Below are 25,134 nucleotides of genomic sequence, written 5' to 3' on the forward strand. Positions count from 1 at the left end.
TTTAGCAACCGTTTGAAGTTACGACGGCGCTGAAATAAGTGATTTGTGACTTACAACCTTTGCAGCATCCCTGCAGTCACGTGATCAAAATTCAGGAGCTTGGCAACCGGCTCACACTTACAACAGTTGCAGCAGTGTCACGTGATCGCCATTTGCAACCTTCACAGCTGGCTTCCGACAAGCAAAGTCAATGGGGGAAGTGGGATTCTCTTAATGACTGTGGCCTCACTTAATGACCGCAGCAAAAAAGGTTGTAAAATTTAGCGTGACTCGCTTAACAACCACCTCACTTAGCAACAGAAGTTCTGGTCCCAATTGTGGTCATAAGTCGAGGACTACCTGTATTAAGAAGCCTTGGCCCCAGGTCAGCCAGAATGAATGGTGACCAAGCCTCAGTGTCACTGATGGATCAGTGTAAATCCTATTGCTTTAAAAGGGACGGTTGATTTGCAACAAGCCTCAGTTGGATTATGACCCCTGGTTCTTAATATAATTCAGTTGATTTTCCCGGCAAGGAGGGTGGAACGGAGCAACCTTTTTAATCAGCACCAAGCGGTCAAACTGTGTGGTTTGTTGGCTTGAGCTGGAAGCAGCCATGTCGGGAGTGCCACAGGGGGACAGAGGATGGTGGGCAGGAGGACCTTTGAAGGACACGAGGAGCTGGGACAGTCCTTGGACTGTTCTCTGACTTGCCGGAGGCTCCTGACATACCGACTCCTGCTTTGTGAGGCACCAGCAGGACCTCAGCCTTTGGGTGGGCGCTTCCTGGAGGCTGGTCCAGCCAGGAGCTGCCCTCTTCTCTCCAATTCCTCGGGGCCGATCTCCCTTGTTGTGGGGCACCCACTGGTTCCTTCAGGTTGGCTCCTGTCAACTAGGGTGAGCTGGACCTCTCCCTTTCCCGCCCACGCCTTGAAGCGAAGAGCAACTCTTCGTTCCCAAGCCATTCCCCAAGCCAGTCTTTCATTTCAATGGCCACGAGTTCAAGAGTTTTGCACCATTAATCGGGGAAGTATCCGATGGGCTGCTTGGAAAAATACCTGTGGGATAATGGAGCGCCAAAAAGACCAGGGAAGTTTCAGCACCAGATCAGTCTGCTGGAAGAAGGCCCGGAGATAATCCAGACCCCCGGCCCCTCAGGCCCCTGGCCTCACTGGGTAGCCGAAGGACTTGAGCCACCGCGTGGACTATGGTTCTCTAAGTAGAGGATCCCTAGGCCCTTTTCCTGGGCCGCACCTCTGAGGCCCTGCAGTTCCACGGACCACGTGCTGCTGGAATCCAGGGCATCTTCGGATGAGTTCTGAGAATCGGCATCTTCTGAAGAAAAGCTCCCGTGTCTGGAGAGCTGGAAGTACTGGGCTCTCTCCCTCTTCTGGGGACGTTGGCCCCTCACCAGCACAGCAGCACAAGGCTGGCCAGTGGGAGGCCGAGTCTCACCGGTTCCTGGCATCGGCTCTGCCTTGGAAGAAGAGGCAGAAGGATGGCGCAATGGCGGAGAACCCGGGGAGATTGTGTGAAGCCTTCCTGAGGCTTCTTCACCCAGAGCCTGGCTGTCAGGCCCCCCAGGATCCAAGATGGCACCTGGAGGAGCAAGGTAAGCCTTCTTGTCGCCTGTCCCAGCCACGCCTGAGCTGATGCATGAGGAATCCTTTGGGGAGGGACGGTCAGTACAATCAATTCTGTCCCCCGTTTCTTGGGATAATGGCTCTGGATCCTTGGTTTCCTGCAATGTTTCACCAGCATCCGGGGCATCAGCTGGGACTGGGGAAGACGGGCTATGAGCAAAAGGGCTGCTCTGCTCCCCACTGTCTCTTGCAGTTATTCCCTCGGCCTCCTTGAATCTGATCAGCATGTCCTCCAGAATCTGCTTGGCTTCCTCACTCCTTTCCAAAGCTTCACTCCAGATCAGGTGGCCCTTTTCACTGTGCATGCTGGAAGCTTGGAACTTCATCTGCTGGAACTTTTCCTCTGAAAAGTCCTTGGACATTCGCTGGAGAGCATCTTCTGTGCCTTGCTGGGCCTCCACAAAGTTGGGTTCCTTCTCCCTGGCCTTCCACAGGGCCAGATGTTGCTTGCAGTCACGGTTAAACTCAGTGACCTTGAAAAGACAGAGGTCAACATTTGTTATTGACTTCCTCTTTGGTTTTCACTCTACGCAAAGGATGAGTTTTTCTTCTCCATTCTCTTTAGGCACATTTATCTCAGACTTCATGTATTCTAAAATCCAAACTAAGTGTCTCCCAAGGAGTCAAGGACTCTATGAGACTTCCAAGTCCTCTCTGTCTCTATCCCACAGTACTGGTTTCTGCATGAATTTAGGCCACCTCTGGGGAGGCACGGAGGCTAAAGGGGGCTGCCCTAACCCGGCAGCCTGAGAATAACACACAAGCTCTTCCTCCCAGCTTGCATTTGTGAATCAGCTGTTGCTGTACTTGGGTGGAGGAGAATAGATCCCTTCTGTTAATGCCAACAGTGCCCCCAACCAGGAAACCAGTAGACGCAGCCCATTGTGGACAGAATAGTGCAAAAACGGGCAGAAGAAGGGCACCCTAATCCTTCGCTTCCTCTTCCCCAGTGTGCCCAGCTAATTATTTTGGTGGCTAAGAAGGACAACCTCCTGTCTTACTAGTGCAACTTCATTGACATCCTCCCCAAATCCAAGGCTTCCCGTTCTTCTCCCAGTTCCTTTGCATCTCTTCCCTCCTTTTTTCCTGGGGCCTTTTCTGAGCTCACCTTGTCACAGAATCTGTAGAGGTCCAGGAAAGTCTCCAGCTCTGCCCCTTTCATCTCCATGTCCATGTAGAACATGGTCAGCTTAGCTTGGAAAGCTCCCTTTGCTGCCTCGAAGGCCTCAACCTCGAGAAACTTGAACCCTTGGATCTTGGCAGCTTCCTTGGATAAAGAGAGGCCCCGGTTGTAGTGAACCTAAGGGAGAGAGAAGGCCAACCGTTGCTTGCCGTGCGCGGCTTCCTTTATTCCCCCCAGTGACAAAACAGGCCTGTGACCCATGAATGGAACTTCCATGTTCAGAGTTCCTCAAGAGATCCGGGGCAGGGTGACTGGGCGACGCTAGAGATTGTTCCCAGGTGCTCTTGGAGAAACAGTGCTTAAACTAAGGGACCTTTGGTCCAATGTACCGGACTCTCCTAAATTAAGAAGTCCATGCTATCTCACGGTTTGGAGGCCAGGGACCACTGCGGATCAGAGAAACCTAAACTCAGTGGGTTCACAGAAGAAGCAGGACCACCTCCTTAGCAAACCAGCGTGTCCTACTTCGCTCTCTCTGTATTATTTTATGCAGGGTTCCCCAACCTTGGCAACTCTAAGCTGTGCGGACTTCAACTCCCCCACCAGAGCAGTCCTGTGGGCTGAGAGTCACTGGTCCATGTCGCCCAGGAGCTTCTGTAGCTGAAGATGGGCCTGATCTCAGATCTCCCACAGCTTAGTCCAACACTTCCCCACTTCACTACGCTGGCGCCCGGTCTTGAGTGAGCCCAGCCAACGTCTGCGTCCGATGAAAATGTCAGGGCAGGTGTTTTATTGATTAACTTGCAGGCAAAGCCTTGATGGTCTCAGTCCCACTCTGGCTAGGCTCATCCAGCTAGCACGCTGCGTAGCAGCTCAGAATTCCTATGAATCCGTGAAGCCCAAGCAACATAAAGGCAGAGAGTGATGGAATAAACTGAATTTATGGACTTCTTTAGGTGACCTTGGGATTGGGAGTTAGAGGGGGGGGGGAAATTGGAAGGAACGGTTAAATGGGGACCCTACACCTGGACATTGCTGGATGCACAATTTGAACATCATGTTGACTCATAACGGCAAACTTGGAGAAGAGCCGGGAAGGTAGAAAATGGCGATGACATGACCATGGGACACTGCGACGGTCATAAATGTGAATCGGTTGCCGAGCACACAAATCGTGATTATGTGACCACAGGGATGCTGTGACAGTCATAAGTGTAAGAACCCAGTCGTACGTCATTTTTTTCAACACCGTTGTAAGTCCGAACCATCACTAAACAAATGGTTGTTAAGTGAGGACTACCTGTATGATTAGGAACTTGTTAAGAAAGGAGGATGAACAACAGAAAGGGTGGTGTTCAGGGCTAGCAGGAGAACAGACACAACGTAAAGGACAAACTTGTCCAACAACTTCTCTTACAATTCCAGAAAAATGGCTTATGCTAAAATTCAGGGAAGACTCAGCTCTACCGCCTTTACTCATCCACGAAGGGCATCGGGAATCTGCCGCGCAGGCTTTGACTGGCCCCTCCCTTCCGCTCCCCACCCTTCACATACTGTGGCTTCTTTGAAAAACTCCTTAAACCGCCGGTAGGACTTCTCGGTGCTCTCGAGGCTGCCCTCCGCCAGCCCCACTGCACGCAGCTCCGGCTCGCCTTCCTCATCGAGCCACAGACTGACCTGTGGGGAGAAGCAACAGCAGAACCTCCATCACTGGGCAGTGACCTGGTTTGGGCACCAGGCTGAGCCAAGCCATGTGCGCACGACACCCTTGGCCGGCTCAGTTCACCTGGTGCCGCATTCATACAAAGTGTGAAGCTCAGCTGCACAGTCCCGGCTCTTGTCCTTTGTGGCTTAGTTGGTCGCACAAATGCAGCCTATTAGTTGGGTTCAACCTATGGGGCAAACCCCAGAAACAGGTTCATTCCGTCACCAGGCTTAGGGTGCGGCTGCGTCAAGGTAGCTGCACCGTGCGAAGCAGCCGCTGGCGGAGCACCCTGTGTGAACCAACCAGCTGAGGACCATCAGCAAGCCAAGGCTTAGCATTCGGGGCGAAGCCAGCTGTGAAGCCCCAGGAGGTGGGCCGGGGAGAGAGTGGGCGGCAGGCATGGCTACAGGGCCCCAACGACAATGCAGACCCTTCTTGGAGAACCTGACCAGCCTATGGGCTGCTTGGCCTCACTGCAAAGAGATCCTCTCCTTCCTTGGGGGGCTCTTGGCCAAAAGCGCCCCCAGCCAGCCAAGGGCCATCAAGGTGAACCCCCAGATTCCCATGGGCAAAGGGAAGAGGCATCTAGACCTTGGGAGGAAGAGAGGACAACTGAATTTTGTGGGGCGGGGGTGTCAGCAGGCTTTCGTCAGAAAGGTCGATATGGCAGCAATCAAGGCCCCTGTTTTTTACGTGCATTGCCCCTGATTATGGGGCAGCCCACTTTTAGGAAGGGTTCCTGCCATTTTTGTAATCTGCTGGCAACATGTTGTGTGGGTGCATGTGCGCCCATATGCACGGGTGTGTGTGTGTCTGTTTTGACCAGAAGAAAATAGGCAATAGTGGAATTTGCTCAGTGTCACCAGGGGACCCAAGAGGCAGGTATATTTTGGGAGAGGAAAATTAAACTGCACTTCCTGGTGGGATTCTGGGGACACGACGTCTTCCTTTCACGCCAACCCCCCCGCCCCATCTATCAAGGTTGTGTGTGTCTGAAATCAATTATTGGTTATCCCCAATAAAGTTTATGGCATGGAGCTGGATAATTTGCAGGACCACGTCTCTCCAGTTCTTTCTACCTGGCCCACTAGATTCAGCAGGGTGGGCATGCCTGGGGTCCCACCGCTTCAGCAGCACCATCTGGCAGGACCCAGGAAGTGGGCCTTCTCTGTTGCGGTGCCTGCCCTTTGGAGCATCATTCCACCCCCACCTTCCAAGATTTGTTTGGCCCCAGCCCGGCTAGTGTTTCATAAATCTTTGAAGACCTGGATGTTCTCCTGGACACGGGGCCTGCAAGTTGGGCCAGCTCGTGATTCTCTTTTTTTTCCTGACATGACTGGGGTTATGTGGTTTGATCATCCTCAGGTGTTATTGGACTGTTAATGTATTATTGGACCATTGTTGTTGTTGTTTTATTTATCCTTGTTCGTTGGTTTCTTAACCTTGTCTTTGTTGCCCAGAGTCACGGCTGTGAGATGGGTGACTATGGAAATGGATATGTATTTATTTATTTATACTTCCAATTTAGTCACCGCCCATCTCACTCAAAGAGCAACTCTGGGCGGTTTACAGTAAAACAAGAATATAGGTTTAAGTCATCTCCCGAAAGATAATTACGTGATCACGAAAAAGAAAATGCGTCCTAGAAATACAACTAGCCATCCAGAGTTCCCTCAGATGGGCATATAGTGTAATAAACCAGCAAATAAATGAAAAACATGGAAGCGTGGGCACAGCGTGGGTTAACTAGCATCGGACACAGCTTAGCTGACACACTCAGGGCCACGGACTCTCCCTTACTTGGCGAAATTCTTCCTCCAGCTCCCGGATCTTCCTCAGGAACTCCAGGTGCTCCAAGCAGCTGTTGGATTTGGTCACCAGCGTGTGAACCTCCTCCTCCACCAGACTGTAGATGGCCAGGGCGCTGTCAAAGCTGTGCCTAACACACACACACACAAGGGGGGAGCCTTCTGAGTCCAAGTCACTCTTTTCCTTATCAACATTTGCTCTTCAATGTATGTTGGCCACGTCTCAGGTTTATTCAGTTATCCCCACTGCTTGGCCAAAAGACTGTCCACCATCGGTTCTAGAAACAGCAAAACATCAGGCTGACATAGTTGGCTGCCCCCACTGCCACCACCTTCTCTGCCTGTCCTGCTTGCCACCGAAAGATGGCATCTTTGTTTACAGTGTGTGGGGCAAGTTAAGGAAGAAAATTGGTAGGTTCTCCTGGCTGAGTTTCCTTCCCCTCCCACCGAGCATTCCTAACCAGCAGGAATTGTAGGAGAACCGTGCTACCCTACAGTAGGCAGAAATCAAGAGGAGTCTGGCAGCTCCTTTGCAGACTAACCCATTTTACTAACGTAGAATTAACAGAATGCGTTAACCATTGGGAAAATGCTCACCAGACACTCTCCTGAACGTGGGCTGGGGCTGGGAAGGCAAGGTTCGCCAGAGGGACAAACTAGTGGGTTCAGCCATTGGTCAGAACCCACTCCCATCTTTGGACAAGTGTTTGGCATGGATTTGTTCAAGAACCGAACGTCAGCGTGGGTCAGGGAACCGCGCAGGGAAGCAAGAGATGTTTCTGTGTGTGCTGCTTCAATGCCATGCCTCTCCCTGTGCCAGTCAGCTAAGCCAGGCTGATCCCTCTTTCCTAGTTAGGACCCCAAGCTAGCGATCAGCTGAGAGGCCTGCTGGATACAGGGGAGATGCTGGTTTGAAAGAGGCAAATCCTCCCACTGGTCAAACCAGAATCCCCAGGGACCAGAGGTGTGAGGTCATGCCTGCCCCAGCCCAAAGTGACCAATAGGCACCTAAATGATCCCACCCTCTAGGGCAGTGTTTCTCAGCCTTGGCCACTTTCAGATGTGTGGGCTTCAACTCCCAACTTCCAAGGCTGGCTGGGGAATTCTGGGAGTTGAAGTCCACACATCTGAAAGTGGCCAAGGCTGAGAAACACTGCCCTAGGGGAACCCTGACTGTGACACTATCATCTTCATGTGGCTTTTCCTTCCACTGTGAAGAACTGCAAACCTTCACGAGGACTTTGCATTGGAACAAGCCATCCAGTCCTCAGGCCTCCTGTGGCAGCCCCATGATTTGCCCCAGCTCCCTTGACCGAAATGGGGAAGGCTGGGAGCCTTCCCAGGGACTGCCGAGGGTCTGCGTTGACTTGCTCTTCAGAGCTGCCCTGAGATGGTGCTGAGGCCAGAGAACCTGGCTTCCATACCGGACGTCGGGAGTGAAGCCGAGTCGAGCCGCCTCCTTCCGCAGCCTGGCAAGTGTGGCCCCACCTTCCCTCTGCAAGCTCACCAGCTGGGCATTGCACAAAACATCTTGCATGAGCTGCCGGTGCCTTCTCACTTGCTGCTCCACCGCCTGTGGGACAATCAAACAAGTTAGCCAAGTTAATGGAGGGCAGTGACAATTATCACAAGCCAGGACAGCTTCTTTGGATCTCTTTGGTCCAGACCAGTGTTTCCCAACCTTGGCCACTTTAAGATGCTGGCTGGGGAATTCTGGGAGTTGAAGCCCATGCATCTGAAAGTGGCCAAGGCTGAGAAACACCGTACTAGGGTCACTCATGCCTGGACCTTTATGCCTCCATGCTCTTCCTTGATCTTCCAGATTCTGCTGATGCAGGTGGTGTGTAAGAGAGGTGCACAGGTGTCTACTGCTCTTGAACCAACCCCCCATCTTTTGTGCAAGAGCAAGCTCACCGATTGGGCAGGAATCAACTAGACCCTGGGCTGACTGGGAGTTTCCCTGAAAACCACTGCACCACCTCCTTGTAAAACCACCTTTGTCCATCCTGGTTGGGAGGGAGTGACTGGATTCACATAACTTGCTAGAGGAGGGCAAAAAGGGGGTCGGTAGTTTTGCTTCATTGTGTTGTAGCAACCCAGCCATTGTCTTAGCACTTTTTGGGACACAGGCCATCACATCAAGCCAACATGGGATATATTCATTTGAGCATAGCATGTAGTCTGTTTTATTGACTCACATTTGGTAGACTGTGGACTCAGACCATGGGGCTTGAAGTCCATCAAACCTGGAAACTACCACTTGCTTTCAAAATGAAGCACACTGGCCTTCCCAGGCAGCAAGAAGCGCTCAGCCACTCTCCAAGAAAGCTATTTCTTCCCTTGACTCCCCCAAGGTTAGCAAGATGGAGAGACACCTCTAACTATTTTCATCCCTCACCATCACAATCCTCCAGTGGTCCAAGGCTCTTTTCTGCCATCCAGTGAAGAGAGACTAATTCAGCCCTTCAAAGCTCAAAGAAGAGGCTGACCACAAGGCCTCTTGTTCACAGGCATGATCTTGTGAACACAACCTTGGAAATTTTAAGATGGCTGGACTTTAGCTCCCAGGAACTGCCATGTGGCATCAAACCTCAACCTCCGGCAGATGGCAAGTCGTTACCTGCAAGGTCTCCGGTACTTCTCCCTTCTCCAACTCCTGGGTGGTGCCCCGTAACAACTCGGAGGCCTTTTTGAGACCACTGACAAAATGATGGATTTTCTAGGAGGAAACAACAAAAGACATTCTGTCAAAACTTACGGTTGGGAAGCCCGGATGCAAGGTGATATCTGGACAGACTGCAGGCCACAATGGAGGAAAATCAGGGTGATAAAGCTGGTGGCAGGTGTGGCAAAAAGCCTGCATGCTCCCAACTAAAGATGGAGAGAGGACAGCAGGCATCTGGGCCATAGGCTTTCACACACAGAGATGCCAGTCTCCAAGCTGCTCTGCGCAGGTCTTCCTGGCACACATTTGCACCCACCTAGACCAGTATTTTCCACCTGCTGTTCCTCACCAAATGCCCTCATCAGACTGTTTATTCACAGAGCACCATTGGGGATCATGACCGTCACAGCACAGGCCAAGGCCCCAGCCCCAAGGAGATCACCCACCATGGTCTGAGCCATGGGGACAGGAAGACCAGAGTCCGAGGGATGTGGGGGGTGCAGTGGGAGGAGTGCCTGGAGTTTGGGCCTGGAAGGCACCAAAGCATTAGAGCCTTTTTTCTAAGTGAGAAATTCCATGATAAATTACAGAAGGCATTTGAACAGAGGTGTCTGCAGGGTGTGGTCCAAAAAGTCAAGATGGTGGCAGTAATGGTGAGATCAAAGCTCCACCTGAGTTTTATCAGCATCACATGTCATGCAAATTAAAAAAAAACACAGGTGGAACTTCAATCACACCATGGCAGTTGCCATCTTGACTTTTTGGACCACAACCCGCAGACTCCCTTGCAGTTGAAACTTTCTTAACAGGTTTGCTCCCCAACCCCCCTCCCCAAATGCATAATGGCAGAGAAGAAGATACCTGAAAGAACTGCACCCATTCCCCATGGTTGTAGGGAAACTGACCATCAAAGGCCTGGGTCAACTGGCTACTGTCCACATGCCGGCCCAGGGCTTTCAGAGAGCTCACTGTCTCCACCTGCAGGCAAGACACAGGATGACATTCAACCTTTGTGTTCGAGAAACTATCTAAAGATCTATCTTAGTTTGCTTTATTACACCAGCAAGTCAGGTTGGCTGATCTTGAAAGACTGGATGGGAAACCACCAGGGGATCCCAAGGCTGCGGCCTGGGCTGGAAAGTTGAGACACATCCTGGCAGAAGACAGCGGCAAGGCACTTTCTGTTCCGTCACCAAGAAAACTGTAGAGGCATTGTGTCTGTAAAGTCACCAAGAGTCAAACTGGACTTGAAGGAGACTTCACTTTTACTTCTTTGGACCAAGAGAGTAAGTCTATGTTTTTATAATATCCAAGAGGTATCTAAATACTGTATATAAAAATGAGCAGAAGTATAAGCCAGACTCAAAACAATGATATGTTGGCTGGATTCCCACAGCATAGTAGCCGCACCTAAAATGGGATTATGAAATTTGTGGTTCAGAAGGTTTGGGAGCACAATCTTTCTCTAAGCAAGTTGTGTTAAACCATGGCGGATTTCAGTGTCTGGGCATGGCATGCTACATGAATGCGGGAACTGAGTGAAGGGTTTAGCATGTTGTGTGAACTGGGCCATGTGGGAACGGACTGCTACAAAGGGTTGCTAGGAGAGACCTCACCTGCCCTCCCGGGTTCCACAGAAACAGTAGGAATTGTGTTATTATTTTAAAACGAGTTGATTGTGCAACTATAAGCAAGACTTTTTTGCATAATTTATTCAGCTTGCAGAATTCGGCCTTTGCTGGCACAGAATCCGGACCCCTCACCTTCCAAAGCCTGCTTGCCGAATCCCTGCTCTCTGGTGCCGGGGACCCCATGTAGCCCCGCTTCCTGTCAGCCAGGCAGGGCAGAGCGGGTGGGCTTCTGGCCCCCTTTCACACTTCCCATTCATCACACGCCCCAGAAGGAGCTCTCCCCCACTCCACCTCGGCGCCTTTCCGTGCGGGGAAAGGAGGACATTTTAATCACTCAGGGCAGCGGCAGTTAATCAAAGCCATTAATATTTCACATTACATTAATTACAGCGAGCAGCATTAATAAAGGAACAGAACCCCTTTTGAGGCTGAATTATCTTAATCCCCACGTCTGGTGCACCGAGGGGCTACTGGGAGGGGCTGACTGGGCCAGCAGGAGCCGGAAGTCCATTAAGGCTTCTCAAAGCCAACAGGGCTGGCGTAATTAATGGCCGGGGAGGGAGCAGAGACAGACAAGATCAGAACTCAGTCCCACCATCCCATCCTCCACACACACCCCGCTCAGCCCCTCGGGGAGAATGTTCATGCCATTCCCACCCAGCTTGTCCCACTCAAGCCGTGTAATTGGGGAGGGGGGAGGCAGGCTGGGGCCAGGATAAGAGTTGGGATGCTGCCCTTGGCAAGAGTCTTACCTTACTCTGGAGAGTGCTGGGGGGGGAACAGTGCTGGGGGGGCAGCAGCTGCCAGGTTTGATCCCTCCCCAGAAAGCCCCCCCGCCATCTCCAGCAGAAGCCACAATGATGTCAGGGTTGACACAACGTGATGTCATCGAGCAAATGATGCAAGGCACATACTTTGCCTCGTTTATGCCATGGCATCACGGTGGGTGCGCCATTCCTTGAATGAAACTGCCCTTGTTCTTCTCAAATTTTTATTTCTGCCTTTCAGGCATGGAGACATGGGTTCATGTGGTTTTCTACACCCTTTCCAGATGCTCAACCAGGTTGCCACCTCCGTCAGGAAAGAAGCTGGCATCAGTGCTGTGTGGATACTTCCTCCCAGACACAGTTTCTTCCAAGCATGAACCCTTGGAGATAGCCCCCAAAGACCCCCAGAAGGAGTCTGGATAGAAGGTAAAGTCACCTTTATTCATCCTAAATTCCTCTCCTGGTGGCTACAAAACCACACTATGTGGTTGGCTTGAAAAGAGGAGAGATGTCAGTTGCCCCTGCCTTCTTCCGGCTTCCTCATCTCTGCAAGCTAGCTTTGGGCTCCCCAGGGGTCTCCCATCCGAGGCCAGATCAGGTGGATCTGACCCTGCTTTGCATTTTTGAGATCAGCCACATCAGGTAGATGCTGCTACTTAGCCGGGCCCAAAACGAGGGACTGAATTATACATTTTAATGTGACAGAATAATCAGTTTAACTATATTTGACTGGAGAGTGCTAATATTCATTATATTTTACTGAAAACTGAATAAAGAAGAGATGCAATTTTACTCCTTGGCCTGTTGGTCAAAGGCCAACCGTGGTCCTTCCACAGGGGAGAAAAATGGTTCAGCCTTTATCTAATAATTGGATTACGTTGGTCCCTGTTAGAAATGGGCTTGTTTGGAGTTTTTAAAAATTGGTTTAATTGTTACTCATTGACTCAGAACTTCACGCTTCTGTGTTTCTACCCACCCTCATGAACACATTTAGAGAATCAAAGTCAACTTTGTTTCCCCAAACTGTTGCAATCCTAGGAAATGTAGAAGCTCTGGGGAGGCCCCATATCTTCCCATCTGCATCCTTAGGACAGGTGCGTAACGAGGAAGGGGGTCCCCAGAGGCCCTAGCCATTTTTTCAACTTTTGCCACTGCCCATCTCCCCCGAAGAGACTCTATTGCTGTTGCAGCAGCAGGTCACAAAGCAGCCCAGGCTCTGGGGAGCCCCTGTCCTCATCCAGGTGCAGCGCAGTCTGTCCCCACGAGAGGGACGGCTTATTGGTATATTGTTTTCTGGTACAGATTAAGGTTACTATGGTAACTAATCATTTTGGCCGGGTGAAGAGGTTGAATTTAATTGTCCTCTTTTTAGGTGTTAATAGTTGCATAGCCTGAAGCGAGGGCAGTTTGCTTGTTACTTAGTTCCTTCTCTTTAGGCTTGCAGAGAGTATGCAGCTGAGAGAAATCTCTCGTCTGTGAGCATGTGCGAATGCACAAAGCCTGTAAATATGTTTTTGTGCTTTCTGTAAATAAATTTATTTTTATAGAAATGCCTGGCGTGTGACTTTTCTGATCTCTCCTGGGCCAAATGCTGTCTAGCACCCTGCCAACAAGGCTTCCCCACACAGGATGCCAAGTGGAACTGTCCCTGGGAGCAAATGCAACCAAGGGGTGTGGGGCAGAAAAGGCCCCATTGGAGGAAGCAAGAAACCCGGGTACCTTTAGCCCAAACAATTCTCTGAAACATCTACCTAGAGTCGCCTTCCTCCCAAAGTTCATCAGTGCCCCTCGAAACGGGGGGTGGAGTTGAAGCACCTCACTGCGGCCGAAACTTTCTGAAGGCCCACGTAGGAAGGAAGGCAGGATACGGGTCAAAGGACGTGCCCTCTTCCTTAGGCTGTGCGGCTTTTTGGTGGTGGGACTCTTCTGCTTTTTACAGAGACGTGGCCCAATCTTGTCCTACGCCAGGCAGCAGTTGGCATCTTCTGAATCCGGGGGTTGCGCACGGTTGCAAATCCTGTAAACAGCCCCCTCCCCACACACACACACACAAACTACAGTCTTGCTGCTGTCTTGGGAAGGAAGAGGTTTGAACAGCACAACATCACAAGGAGACCCACGTTCAGGTGGAGAAGCTGATGGGTAGAACTCACCTGTAAGCCAGAGAACTTCTCCATGAGGGAGGTCACCTCCTTCTCTGCCACCAGCAGGAGAACATGGATGGAGCCCGGAAAGGCTTTCTGCAAGGAAGAGTAGACGGGGCATCAGCATCCTCCCAGCCTTTCCTTCATGGCTTCCTCTGCTTGCTGTGTGTCTCTGTGTCTGTGTCTTTGTGTTGTGTCCACAAAACACCTTCCAGCCTGAAGCTCTTCTCTCCCACCTCCTCAAATTGGCGCAGAGCATCCTCAGTGAGGCAGCATATTGGGGGGATGGATGTGAGAGGAGAGGTTTGTGTTGGTTTTCATTTTTTCTTTTTTTTAAGGAGGAACAGTTCACACTGAACTTGGTTTGGGGTCTGCTTTGACTGTTTGTTCTTTTAAACTGGGATCTCAGAAGCTGGGCGACACACCAGATCAAGCCAGGCTAAGGCAGGGGCCTTTGCTGAGCTTTAACATTAAAAAAAAAGATTTAGAGTATTGTGAGAACCCAGCCCTGTTAATGATTCAGTGTATTCTGAGAATGGGTTAACTCAGTTAAAAGGTTCAGCATGTTGTGTGAACACAACCTTGGCAACTTTAAGATGGTTGGACTTTAACTCCCAGAATTCCCCAGCCAGCAATTCTGGGAGTTAAAGTCCAACCATCTTAAGGTTGCTAAGGTTGAGAAACACTGATATAGATTCCAAAAACTGTGGATAGCCCCTAAAAACATGCATGTACCAGAAAACCTCAATTGCCCATTAAATAATTTTTATGATGACCAGGAAACAATGGAATATGGAGCATCTGAAGGGTTCAAAATTGGACAAGGAGCATGCCAGGGTTGTATAATCGCACTGTATTTATTTAGCTTATGTGCAGAATCCAGAAATGGTAGGTTAGAAGAAATAGAAATTGGAATTAAAATCACCGGGAGAAATATCCACCCCTTCAGATATGCTGAAGAAGGCCCTCTGATGGCCAGGAGCGAACAAGATTTAAGGAATCTCTTCTGGAAAGTAAAAGAAGAGAATGCAAAAACTCTGGTGCTGTCTTTTTTTTTTAAATAAACTACTAAAAAAACAAAGATAAAAGGAAATTGTGGCAACAGGTAACGATGACCCAAGGCAAAGAAACAGAGGAATTGATGTGATAACACCCTTTATTTTTCTAGGCTCCAAAATTCACAGTAGCCAAGGAATAAAGAGAGGTCTGCTGCTTGGAAGAACATCTATGAGGGATCAAGGCAAAGTATTAAAGTGCAGAGGTGCGGCGCTAAACACAAAGATGCGTATTGTGCAAGACATGGTTTTCCCAGCTGTAAGATATCAGCCTGGCGGAAGAAAAATCGATGCCTTTGAATTACGGTGCTGAGAAAGTGGCTGGGAGGACCTTGTGTGGGCCAGAGAAGAACAGACAGTTCCATCCCAGGCGAAGTGGTGGGAGCAAAAGGCGAAGCTTAAATATTCTGGACCAGAATGCCAAGGCGAGGGTCACTGGAGAAGCCGCCTGGGCAATCCAGGGCCATCAAAAGAGGGGCCAGCGGAATGACCTTTTTTGCACTGATCATTAAGCAAATCACCATGGTCATAAGTGAACCACGTGGTTGTTAATCAAATCATGCAGTTCCCCATTGATTTTGCTTGCCAGAAGCTTGGCAGAGCGTTGATTATGCTGTGGTGGCCACCATCTTGACTTTTTTTTTTTACTACATCCTGTGGGCACCCCTGGTTGCTGTAATGCAATACTGAGTGGAAAGAAAATGGGGGAGATCCCTTCCCTTAGTTAAAAAGGAAGAAAAACATCCCAAGCGGTGCATTACATGCTGTAGGTGGGATTCCGTCCTGTGAAGCCTTCAGGACAATTGGCATCCAGGGTGTGCCAAAAGTCTTAGGGCAGTTTTAAGCTTAGGTGCACAAAGACTTTGGGGACACCTTGTACTGTAAAAATTTGCATTTATCTCTTAGTCTATGGAGGAGTAATATCATTTATCTGTGGGGTCCCCTTGCCCAGAAATCTACGATTCTCACTAAGCCTTTTTAATGGATGGAAAGGGATGTCCACTGGCTGGGGAATCCTGGGAGTTGGTCCACACAGCTGAAAGTGGCCAAGCTTGAAAAACACTATCCTACATGGATGCTCTTTTCCTAGGGAAGAAGAATGTAGCAATGCCCCTCTTTTGCCAACTAGCAAGAGGGGATCTCTGAATCGACATCCCGAGGTGAGAAAATCCTCACTCCCGCCCTGCAGGCAAGCAGGAAGGGTCTCTGCTGCAGTTCCCCCCCACCTACAGTTACCTGGAGGGATCCCAGGGCTGTGGAAAGTGTGGGAGGGGGAGGCTCTTTTCTGGCATCGATAAGGATCACCAACCCCTGGTCGTTTGAACGCTTCCTGCATGGTGGAATAAAACAAAGAGATAAAGACTGTCTCAAGTTGAGCTTGACTTCACGGGCATGTCTGTAGAGCTCCCAGAAGGGGTTTGCCCTGGGTCCCTCCTGGGGTGGTTTGCCATCTTCCCACTCTTGCCATCCACCCTGGGATTTCCTAGTGGTCTCCGATCCAACTACTGACCAGGAGCAGTCTTAATTTTTTGAGGCTAGCCAAGATTGGGCAGGTGCTGCCTCCTGCTGGGGAGGAGGTGGAATAAGAGGCTGCTAAATTCTTCTGGAAGGGAAGTTCTTGATTTCTGGTGGAGGCAGCAAGTGAGCTGGCTGAGTACTTGGGGGGATGCCATAGGGTCAAGCTGACTTTGGGGCAACCCTTGCCACTCTAGTGGGATGCCAGCCCAGGTGCCCGGAGGCCAAACCTCCTTGGACATGGCCGGGGGCATCTGGGAGGCAGCCGCATTCTGGGGGTGAGTTTCAGGGGCAGTGAGGATGTCCCTGAAGGGCGAGGAGAGGGCCCCTCCAGCTTGCCAGGCCACCCACCCAGAGCACGGGAGCCCCATGGGGCCCTTCCAGTGCCCATCTGCTCACTTTCTCCCTGAGCAGGAATTGGGGGTCATGCATGGAGAAAGGGAGGCTGTCCTTTTCCTCTCTGGACCCGTCTGGAGATCTTCCAGAGAGGGGCTGGTGGGCCTTGGGGCATGGACATCACATGCCCCACTGGGGACATCCAGCTGGGCAGCAGTTTAAGAAAAGGAAGGCGCTTCCTTGGGATATAGGGGGCCTCCCCTCCTCTGCTGGGAACTGGCATCTGGAGGGTCAAGGGGGCTGTGGATGAGGCTCCGGGTCGGCGCCTCCCCCTGGCATGGGGGGATTGTGAGTGGGTTCCGCCCACTTTGCCTTGACTTGCCTCCCACCCCCTGTGCCCCTTTTTCTCTCTGCAGCAAGGGGGGGGGGAGGCCAGAAGGGCCCAGGGAAGCGTGCTTACCTGGCCACGGAGCAAAGGCCAAGCAGATGCCGTGCCACCTCTTTGGCCGAGCACCACGCGTCCTGCCAGCCTTGTCCACTTTGGGGGATCTCAACCACGGGCCTCCCGAGCTTATCCACGCTGCCTGGAGTTCCAGAGGGAGTCAAGGCAAACCATGCATTAGTCGGATGAAGCTTCCCACTTCCAATGCACCCACCAGGGCCTCCCACTTTACCTGGCTCTGTAATTTATTCCACTTTTGAAAGGGGAATGTAGGAGGGAGGAGCTTTACGATGGCACTTTGTTTTGAAACCAGCTCAGGGAAAGCATCCCTTAATGCTGCTGTGCCCAGCTTGCAAGGGGGCCCAGGCAGGCAAAGGGACCCCGAGCACCTTGTTTAGGCTGACTGGATTGCCTCACCGTCTTGAGGAGGGCTACACTGTCTCAGCAGCGCAGCACCCTGCACATGGGCCTCGGAAGAGGACTTTGAATGCAAGTATTTATCCCCCATGGTGCAACTTCACTCTACAGGTAATCCTTGCTTAACAACCATTCGTTTAGTGACAATTCGGACTTATGATGGTGCTGAAAAAACTGACTTGCGACTGGTCCTCACACTTATGACCATTGCAGTGTCCCTGCAGTCACATGATCATGATTTGAGCACTTGGCAACCGGTTCACATTTATGACTGTCACAGCATCCTGTGGTCACCAGTACCATTTTCGACCTTCCCAGCCAGCTTCCAGCAAGCAAAATCAATGGGGAACTGCGTGATTTGCTTAATGATCACATGGTTAGTTTAACACGCGTAGTGATTTGCTTAACGACTGCTGCAAAAAAGGTCATAAAATTGGGTCAGATTTGCTTAATGACTGCTTTGCTTAGCAACCAAAATTCTGGTCCCAACTGTGGTCATTAAGCGAGGACTACCTGGATATCTTCTTTTATTCTGGAATATCCAGAGAGCTGGCAAGCTAAGGATCTGCTCCACCCAAAGCTCTCATGGATAAACTCCCCGGCTACAGACGAAACGGCACAAGCCGCGGGGTTTCTGCAGGAAGGTCCTTTGGCTGTTTCCGCTCAGAATACCTGGCAGACATGCAACCCCGGAAGATAAAAGCTCAGCGCTGAGCAGCTCCCACTGGACCATCTCGGAAGGACTCGATCCCAGAAGAAGCAACTCGCTGAGCAGGGCATCTGTGCTGGGGGGGCTTCCGGCGGCGGTGGCAGCGTCCGGGTTCAGAGGACTTGGGACTTCCCCAAATGCTGCTTCGGTCTGGCTAGACCCTGGGGAGGGAGGGAAGGGGCAGAAACGGACAAGCTGGAGAACTGCGGCAATGGAGAGCCCCAAAGGCTTGCCAGCCCGGCCCTGCTCCGCTTTGCACCTGCCGGCCAGGACGATCCCTTGGAGGGGAGCCCATCAATTACACCATGCTGGGATATCTGGAAAATCATCCGGATAACGGGGGACAGTCCTGCTTTTTGCGGCTCCGGACAAGAACCAACAGGTGGAGTCAGCAGCACAGGGAGAGAGCACCTCGAGAAGCCCCCGCCCCATGACATGGCCGATCCCGGGGGGGAGGGGCAGGCGGGCCTGCGCGTGCCGAGTCAGCTCCGAGCAGGAGGGGGATTTGAATGGAGGCGGCAGGGCCACGGGGAAGCCGCTCTTCGACTCCCCCCCCTGTTTATTTTTCAAAGTTGGCACGCCAACTGGAGCGACTCTGTGAGCGAAGCCCCCATTAGAGCTTGGAGGGCCTTTCCCACATCAGCCGCGACTTCTGCGGTGGGGATCAGACCTCCTCACAGGGAGCCCCGTGGGTTGGTGCGGCTGGGCCCCCGGGCCCCCTGGGCCCCACTCTTTCTTCACCTTCTCCTTTGCCTCCGCCCCCCGCCCCAGGAGCCCCCTCTAATTCTGCCTAAAATGTTCCAATACATGTCGACTTTACTGTGGCGTTTCTCAACCCCATCAACTTTAAGATGTGTGGACTTCAACTCCCAGAACTCCCCAGCCAGCATGGCTGGCTGGAGAATTCTAGGAGTTGAAGTCCACACATCTTAAAGTTGATGGGGTTGAAAGACACTGCCCCAGAGCCTCTCCGCCCTGAGAGGAGAAGCCCATCCTTTGAGGGGCGACTTTTATATTTTTCACCAGCCACCCTGGCAAATTCTGCCTGATTCATCCATGCCCCTCATCCTTTCCTGCATCCTCCCTTCCCGTTACCTTTTACGGCGGCTGGCTTTGCTCTGGCCACTCTGGGGGAGGAAACCACCGAGGTTTTCTTCCGAGGCCCTTCGTGCCCCTTGCCAGCTTTCTCCGGCCCCCCGGGGCCACCCCCCAGACGGTGGCCTTTCAGGAAGGAGGATTTATTGCTGACTGCAGGCCCCTCGGCTGGAGACCGCGGGAGTCTCCAGGGCCCTTGCCTGGAGGCGTCCTCGGATTTCCTGTCTTGGTGGGGATGCTCCGAGGGGCCCGGGGAGGCCACCTGGCCCGGCCCTTCGGCCGGCCGGACATCCCCGCTCGCTGAAGAGGAGGGTGGCTTGGCAAAGTCCATCTCTTGCAGTATGGCTGCCATCAGCCCCGAGCTGAAGCTGATGGGGTTCTGGAGAGCCGCCATATAGGAGTCCCGGTAGCGGCACCTCGGCTCGTGGATCTTGGGGTCCTGACTCAGTTTCCTTCTCAGGCAGGGCGTGCAGGGACCCTCCTCCAAATCTTGCTCCTTCCCGCAACTCCAGCTCTCCCCCGGGGCCCCAGTCTCTCCGTTTGCCCGAAGGAGCGCTTTTTCAGCCCCAGGGAACACTTCTTGCTGGAGCTGATGATGCAGAGTCGCCGGGGACGACCCGCCGGCCTTTTGGGATTCTTCCGAAAATTCCACGAGGTTCACGTATTCCCCTTCCAGGTTCTCGCTGATGATATCGCACAGGCTTGGCACGACAAAGAGGGTAGATTTCTTCCAAGGGCCTTGTTCCACTTTGATGAGTCCTGGATACTTCCCCTGGGAAGGCCTGGGGCCCTGGTCTGTGCCACCGTGCCCCTCTCCGGCAAAGTGGCTGCTCGGATGCTTGGAATTCAACACGCAGCCAGCCCGGGGGTGGACTGAGCCTTTCTCCATTGGATGCTCTGCTTTGGGGAGCTGGATGAACTCTGGGGTGGCTATTTTACTCCAGGGAACGGGGACAACTCCGTTGCCAGTGGCCACCAGGCAAGTGCGCAGGGTTGGCCTCTCCAGCTCTCGGTTGATTTCCTCCAGCCATGCTTCGGTAAAGAGCCAGGAGCAAGAGGCGTCCGGGACGGGGATCTTCTCCACAGTGGTCAGGTCTCTGGAGAGACACTTCACCACCAGGCAGGCCGACTGCTCCCCACAAGGCTCGGCTTGGAGGTAAAAGTCCCCCGGGCGCAGCAGGAGGGGGTTGAGGGGGCTGAGATGGACAGCCACCTTCTCGTGGAGACACAAGGGCCAGCCTTCATGCAGGAACACGCAGCCGGAATAGGGAGCCTGGGGGGCAGAGAGGAAAAGACGGAAGTGATGGACCAAAGATCTCCCCCTCTGCAACTCGCCTCTCCCACGACTGATGGGAAAACATCTGCATTTCACGCTTTTCAAAAAGGAAGAGGTAACGGTGGAGTTCAACTGACGCACGTAAAGAAGACGTGGGGCTTCAGTCATTGCAAAAAGGTCACCTTGACCTTTGTGTCCCCCTTCCCCTTGGACACCACTGCTTCGGGCAGAGTATCCACCCCTTTCTCCTTCGGCAACAGTAGCACCCCAGATGCAAGGAATCCTGGGGAATGTAGTTTTCCATGGTGCCCAAAGCCACCGTTAAAAAAAAGAGGTGGGGGGGGTAAGAATGAATGGGAAAGTATTCAGAGGCTCAGAAGGGTGCGGTTCTGCTTCTCTGTTTTTTTCTTGGAATTATATTTGGGAATTAATGTTGACAAGTAAATGAGTAAGATGCAAGCTGAACTTTGTAACAAGAAAGGCCAAGTTGCATGGTCAGGAAAATTTCACTCATTGGACTAATTGGGGCAGTTTATCCATTCCAGGTGGGAACAAAGATATGAAAGACACACTTTCACTTTCTTTTTGCTTTTTTCTTCCTTCTGAAATGCTTCCAAATATCACCCACACATTTTCAAGCCTAGTGTTATGACACTGAGGACTAGAAATGTGCCTTCTGTTTTAAATGTACGGTAACTAAAGAAGACTGTGAGTTCTAAGGAAGCTGACGTTTAGGCAAGCACCATTATGGAACTGCAGAAGTGTGGACCAATGGCCCCCGGTTCTCAGTAAATATGTGTTGGTTGATGACCAGACAGAGGAAGATGATCTGGGAAGAGTATCGGGGCTGGAAGTTCAAGCAGGACTGGGAGAAGATCAGGAGAAGCATATTATGGGGCTCCATGAGAAAAAAGTCAAGACTGTTTGCTTGAAGCACCCAAAAATGATTGGGGTTCATTTTGAAAAATCAGCTCAGGGTAGTCCTTGGATGGAAGGCCACCAAAAAGCCTCTCAGCAGTGGGAGAGACGAGAAGGTTAAAACGAAGGGGAAAAGTATCCTGTAAGAGAGCAGCACTTTCATCAAGTTGTGAAGACCCAGGAAGGACCAGCCCATGGAGTCACCGAGAGGTCCATGTGGAGCTCAGCATCACATTTGGATTGACTTTGGCTGCTCTCTGACAACGAGACAATGAGCAGCTTCATGGTTTAGTTACTGAACTAACATTTTTTTCAGACTTACACAATACTTTGAACCATAAATTGGCTGGGTGGAATAGCCATAAGACCCTAAGTCATGAGGAGTTGAGTCTGATGTGAGGGCGTCAATGGTCCATCCGTACATCTGAGGAGGGAGCTGCAGCTGACGAAGGCTTCTGCCTTTGAATAAAACTGGAGGGTCAGAAAAGGGCCCCCCAGCTCCTCCTGGTGTCTGGCTGTGTTAGACTAACACGGCCCTCCTCCTGGAATGTCCTTCCCCAAAGAGGCCACAACAACCCCCTTTCAGAAAACCTCAGCTGATAAAGACCGTGGTTACTACCTGAACAAAGAACCACCAAGCTCAGGGCGGTAGGCCAGACTGGGAAGTCCAAACCACCTCAGGGCAGAATGGGAAAGCAGTGTGCTCTTATTGCCCAGAGCAGTGTTTTTCAACCTTGAAGATGTGCGTGCTGGCTGGGGAACTCCAGGCGTTGAAGTCCACATACCTTAAAGCTGCCAAGGCTGAGAAACACTGGCCCAGAGACATGAAGTCAGCGGGAGCGCTGAGACTTTATTTGCAACGGGCGTCTGCAGGTGGGGGAGAAGCATCACCTGTGCCCTGATTGTGCTGCACAAATAATGCAATTCCACCATTTGCACGACGATGTCGCGATGTGGATGACTTTGCTGGGGCTTGCTCTGGACACAGGTGGACACCGCGTGGAAGCACAGCGCCCCAGGCCCAGCGATTGGCCCCCCAGGGCTGGGGCCCTTTCTCCCGTACTTACACAGGCTGCTTGCCGGACGTGCTCCAGGAGACGTTTCAGGGGGATGAGGAAGTCCAGCAGGCAGCAGAGGCCGTCCCCGTGGTATTTGGCCTCCAGGACCCGGAAGAGCTGGCTCAGCACCGTGGGAGCAGTCACCTCGAAGGGAGGGAAGAGGCCCGACAGCGTGTTCTGCACTGCGGCGTCCAGAGACTGGGGGTCCTGCCGTGGGGGAAGAAGGCAGACAGACAGCAGCGGGCATTACAACTGCCCAGCTGGTGCTGATGGACCACAAACATCAGGGAGCTGAAAGAGAAGCTTGTAATGGAGCGACTCGGAATCCGGAATCTGCTGCAGCCCAGAGGTTTGGCCAGAGCCAGGCTGCACACCACCGTTTGATACTGGCTACTGAATCAATCCGTTCCCTGGGTTGGCCCAGTAAAACAAAGCATTGATCAGTCAAATGGTAAATCACCGAGACACCTGTCCTGCTGGTGTGTTCTTCCCCATCTTTTCCTGACTTCCTGTTGTATCAACACAACCTGTGTGTGTGTGTGTGTGTGTGTGTGTGTGTGTGCATGCACCAGACAGTTTTAAGGCAGTTTTGTTTATTGGATTTAACTTGTCTACCATCCTATCTTGCAACCTAAACCAGTGTTTCTCAATCTTGGCAAGTTTAAGATGGGTGGACTTCAAAGCTGGCTGGGGAATTCTGGGAGTTGAAGTCCACCTATCTTAAACTTGCCAAGGTTGAGAAACACTGACCTAAACAAAGACAACTAAAATTGCCCATATGGGAAAACCTAAAACAATAAAATCAATGAGTAACAGCGGCAGGCACCAATTAAATCAGTCTGAACCGCCCAGCACCCAACATTAAGAGCCCCACCTTGGCAGCCTTGCAAAATATCCTCAGGATTGGGGCCAAGGAAGCCTTCAGGAAAGGGGGGCTTACCTGGGGGGGCACCCTAGGGAAACACGCTCTCCAGCCCCCACCCCAGTTCTCCAGCTGCCTCCTGGGCTGATCAGCCCGGTGCTTTGAGTCGTCAGGAAGGGGTCCCTTTCTGACCCCAAATTCTCCATTTAGGGGCACTACAGCAAGGAGAGGGGGAGGGCTGGGCGCAATTATGGGACTGCCTGTTTCGGTTTGCAACCAGTTTGGGCAGGGTTTCACTTGCGTTTTTCCAGTGTGGGGGCTGCAGCCAGAACTGATCAGGGCTGCTCCAGAGCTTGCAAGACTCGGTGGGACCAGCCAGCTACAGAGGCCCAGGAGGGTTGAAGCCCACTGAGGGCTGCTTGGAGGTGGGACATGCCCACCACTGAGTCAGGCCCTCCCTGGCTTCTCTCCTGGCAGAAGGCTCCTTCCTGCTGGAAAGGTGTTGCCCGCAGGCCAGCAAGTGGGAGGGGTCCAGCTCCAGCCATGCGGACGAGGGGGTGGGGAGGGAAAAACCGGTTTAACAACTTTGGCCGCTTCTGTTCTCTCTCCTTCACGTGAAGTCTGCTGAATAATGAAACCTCTACCTTGGATCTTGATTGGCGAAGATTATTGAAAATACCGCGGACTGCCAGAAGAACAAACAAATCCGTTTTAGAAGAAATACAACCAGAATGTTCCCTAGAGGCGAAGATAACTAGGCTTAGACTCTCACACTTTGGGCACATCGTCAGGAAAGACTGATCGCTTGAAAAGGGCATCACGTTTGGTAAAGTCGAGGGCCAGCAGAAAAGAGGAAGGCCTTCAATGCGATGGACTGATACAATCATCGCAACAACGGACGCAAACATTGGAACAGCCAGGCACGTGGCGCAAGACCAAACAGCATTTCGTTCTCTTATACGTAGGGTCGCTGTGAGTCGTAAATGACACAACAACAACACCTTGGATCTCAAGTGAAAAGGGGGTCTCCCAGCCCTCTGGGGAGGCCTAGAGTGACCAGATCTGGGCTACCAACATCCAGACAGCCCATCAGGGGCAGTCAACAGATGCAAAAGTCTAACCTCAGCTCACCCAACGATTTGCAGCCCAGACGTGGCAGCCCTCGAGCAGGCTCTGAGCATTTGAGAAGCCAGAAGGGTCTCCTGGCGGCATCAAGCCCTAGAACGGGGGCTTGGTACACACAACAGGCTGGACCCTCAACCTGGGTGGACAAAATATCACTGCTCTATTTCCCGAAGGTGCTATGACCATCCTGATAATCCATATTACGACATAAAGTGATAGCTGGGGTCTAGTACGTCTGAAAGTCGCCAAGCTTGAGAAACCCTGGTCTAGCGTATTGTTTTTCAGGGTACTTCTGCAAGGATATTTCTGCAGTATGCCTTGTTTTCACCTCAACCGCTCCCCCTCAAGACAAGCTGGGAGGTGGGTGGGAATGTGTGCCTCCCTTTTTAAAACCTGGAATTGGAAATTGCAAGCCACACCGGACGACTGGGCAGCTTCTGCCACCGCAAACAGGGCGATTCATGTCACTCTGTCCAGAGGTGAAAGCATAGGAACGGCTTCCTGATTTGCATGTGTTCTCAGTGAAAAGCAAATAAGGGCATCTGCAGTGGGGTTGAAACAGTCAAGATGGCAGCTCGACCGGGTAATCAAAGCCCCACCCCTCTTTTACGTGCATCGCAAGCGTAACCCAGGTCAAAAGAGGCAGGGCTTCAGCCTTCGGGTTGGGGTCCCCATCGCAGCTTTTCTGTTACCCCCCCGCCACCCCATGGATGCCCCAGAAGCAAACGCTTTGGAATTCTGACTCCAAATCACTGCTCTTTTCTGAATTGGAGCTGATCTCAAAGTGCGCCTGGTGCATGCCTGGAGCAGGTGAGCCTCTGTTCTTCCTCCCTCTGTTGCACACATCCCTACATGAACTTG

The 25,134-nt window shown here is 51.9% G+C and overlaps 1 protein-coding gene across 1 annotated transcript in view; it reads right to left on the reverse strand.

Moving 5' to 3' along the window:
• Nucleotides 1–1,025: 1,025 nt before the first annotated feature.
• The window catches only part of KIAA1755 (KIAA1755 ortholog), a 29,217-nt gene continuing 5,108 nt past the window's right edge, over nucleotides 1,026–25,134 (reverse strand). Inside the window, exons 2-14 of the mRNA XM_063296797.1 lie at nucleotides 22,296–22,493; nucleotides 19,035–20,307; nucleotides 17,903–18,100; nucleotides 16,832–16,955; nucleotides 15,757–15,850; nucleotides 13,475–13,561; nucleotides 9,785–9,901; nucleotides 8,879–8,977; nucleotides 7,683–7,831; nucleotides 6,251–6,389; nucleotides 4,300–4,422; nucleotides 2,731–2,922; nucleotides 1,026–2,095 (exon numbers count right to left, since the gene is read on the reverse strand). Of these exons, the coding sequence (XP_063152867.1) occupies nucleotides 1,148–2,095; nucleotides 2,731–2,922; nucleotides 4,300–4,422; nucleotides 6,251–6,389; nucleotides 7,683–7,831; nucleotides 8,879–8,977; nucleotides 9,785–9,901; nucleotides 13,475–13,561; nucleotides 15,757–15,850; nucleotides 16,832–16,955; nucleotides 17,903–18,100; nucleotides 19,035–20,307; nucleotides 22,296–22,493 (3,741 nt within the window). The 3' untranslated portion in view covers nucleotides 1,026–1,147. The remainder of the gene's footprint in view (nucleotides 2,096–2,730; nucleotides 2,923–4,299; nucleotides 4,423–6,250; nucleotides 6,390–7,682; nucleotides 7,832–8,878; nucleotides 8,978–9,784; nucleotides 9,902–13,474; nucleotides 13,562–15,756; nucleotides 15,851–16,831; nucleotides 16,956–17,902; nucleotides 18,101–19,034; nucleotides 20,308–22,295; nucleotides 22,494–25,134) is intronic.

The sequence above is a fragment of the Candoia aspera genome, chromosome 3 (genome assembly GCF_035149785.1).
Source record: "Candoia aspera isolate rCanAsp1 chromosome 3, rCanAsp1.hap2, whole genome shotgun sequence".
Taxonomy (NCBI): domain Eukaryota; kingdom Metazoa; phylum Chordata; class Lepidosauria; order Squamata; family Boidae; genus Candoia; species Candoia aspera.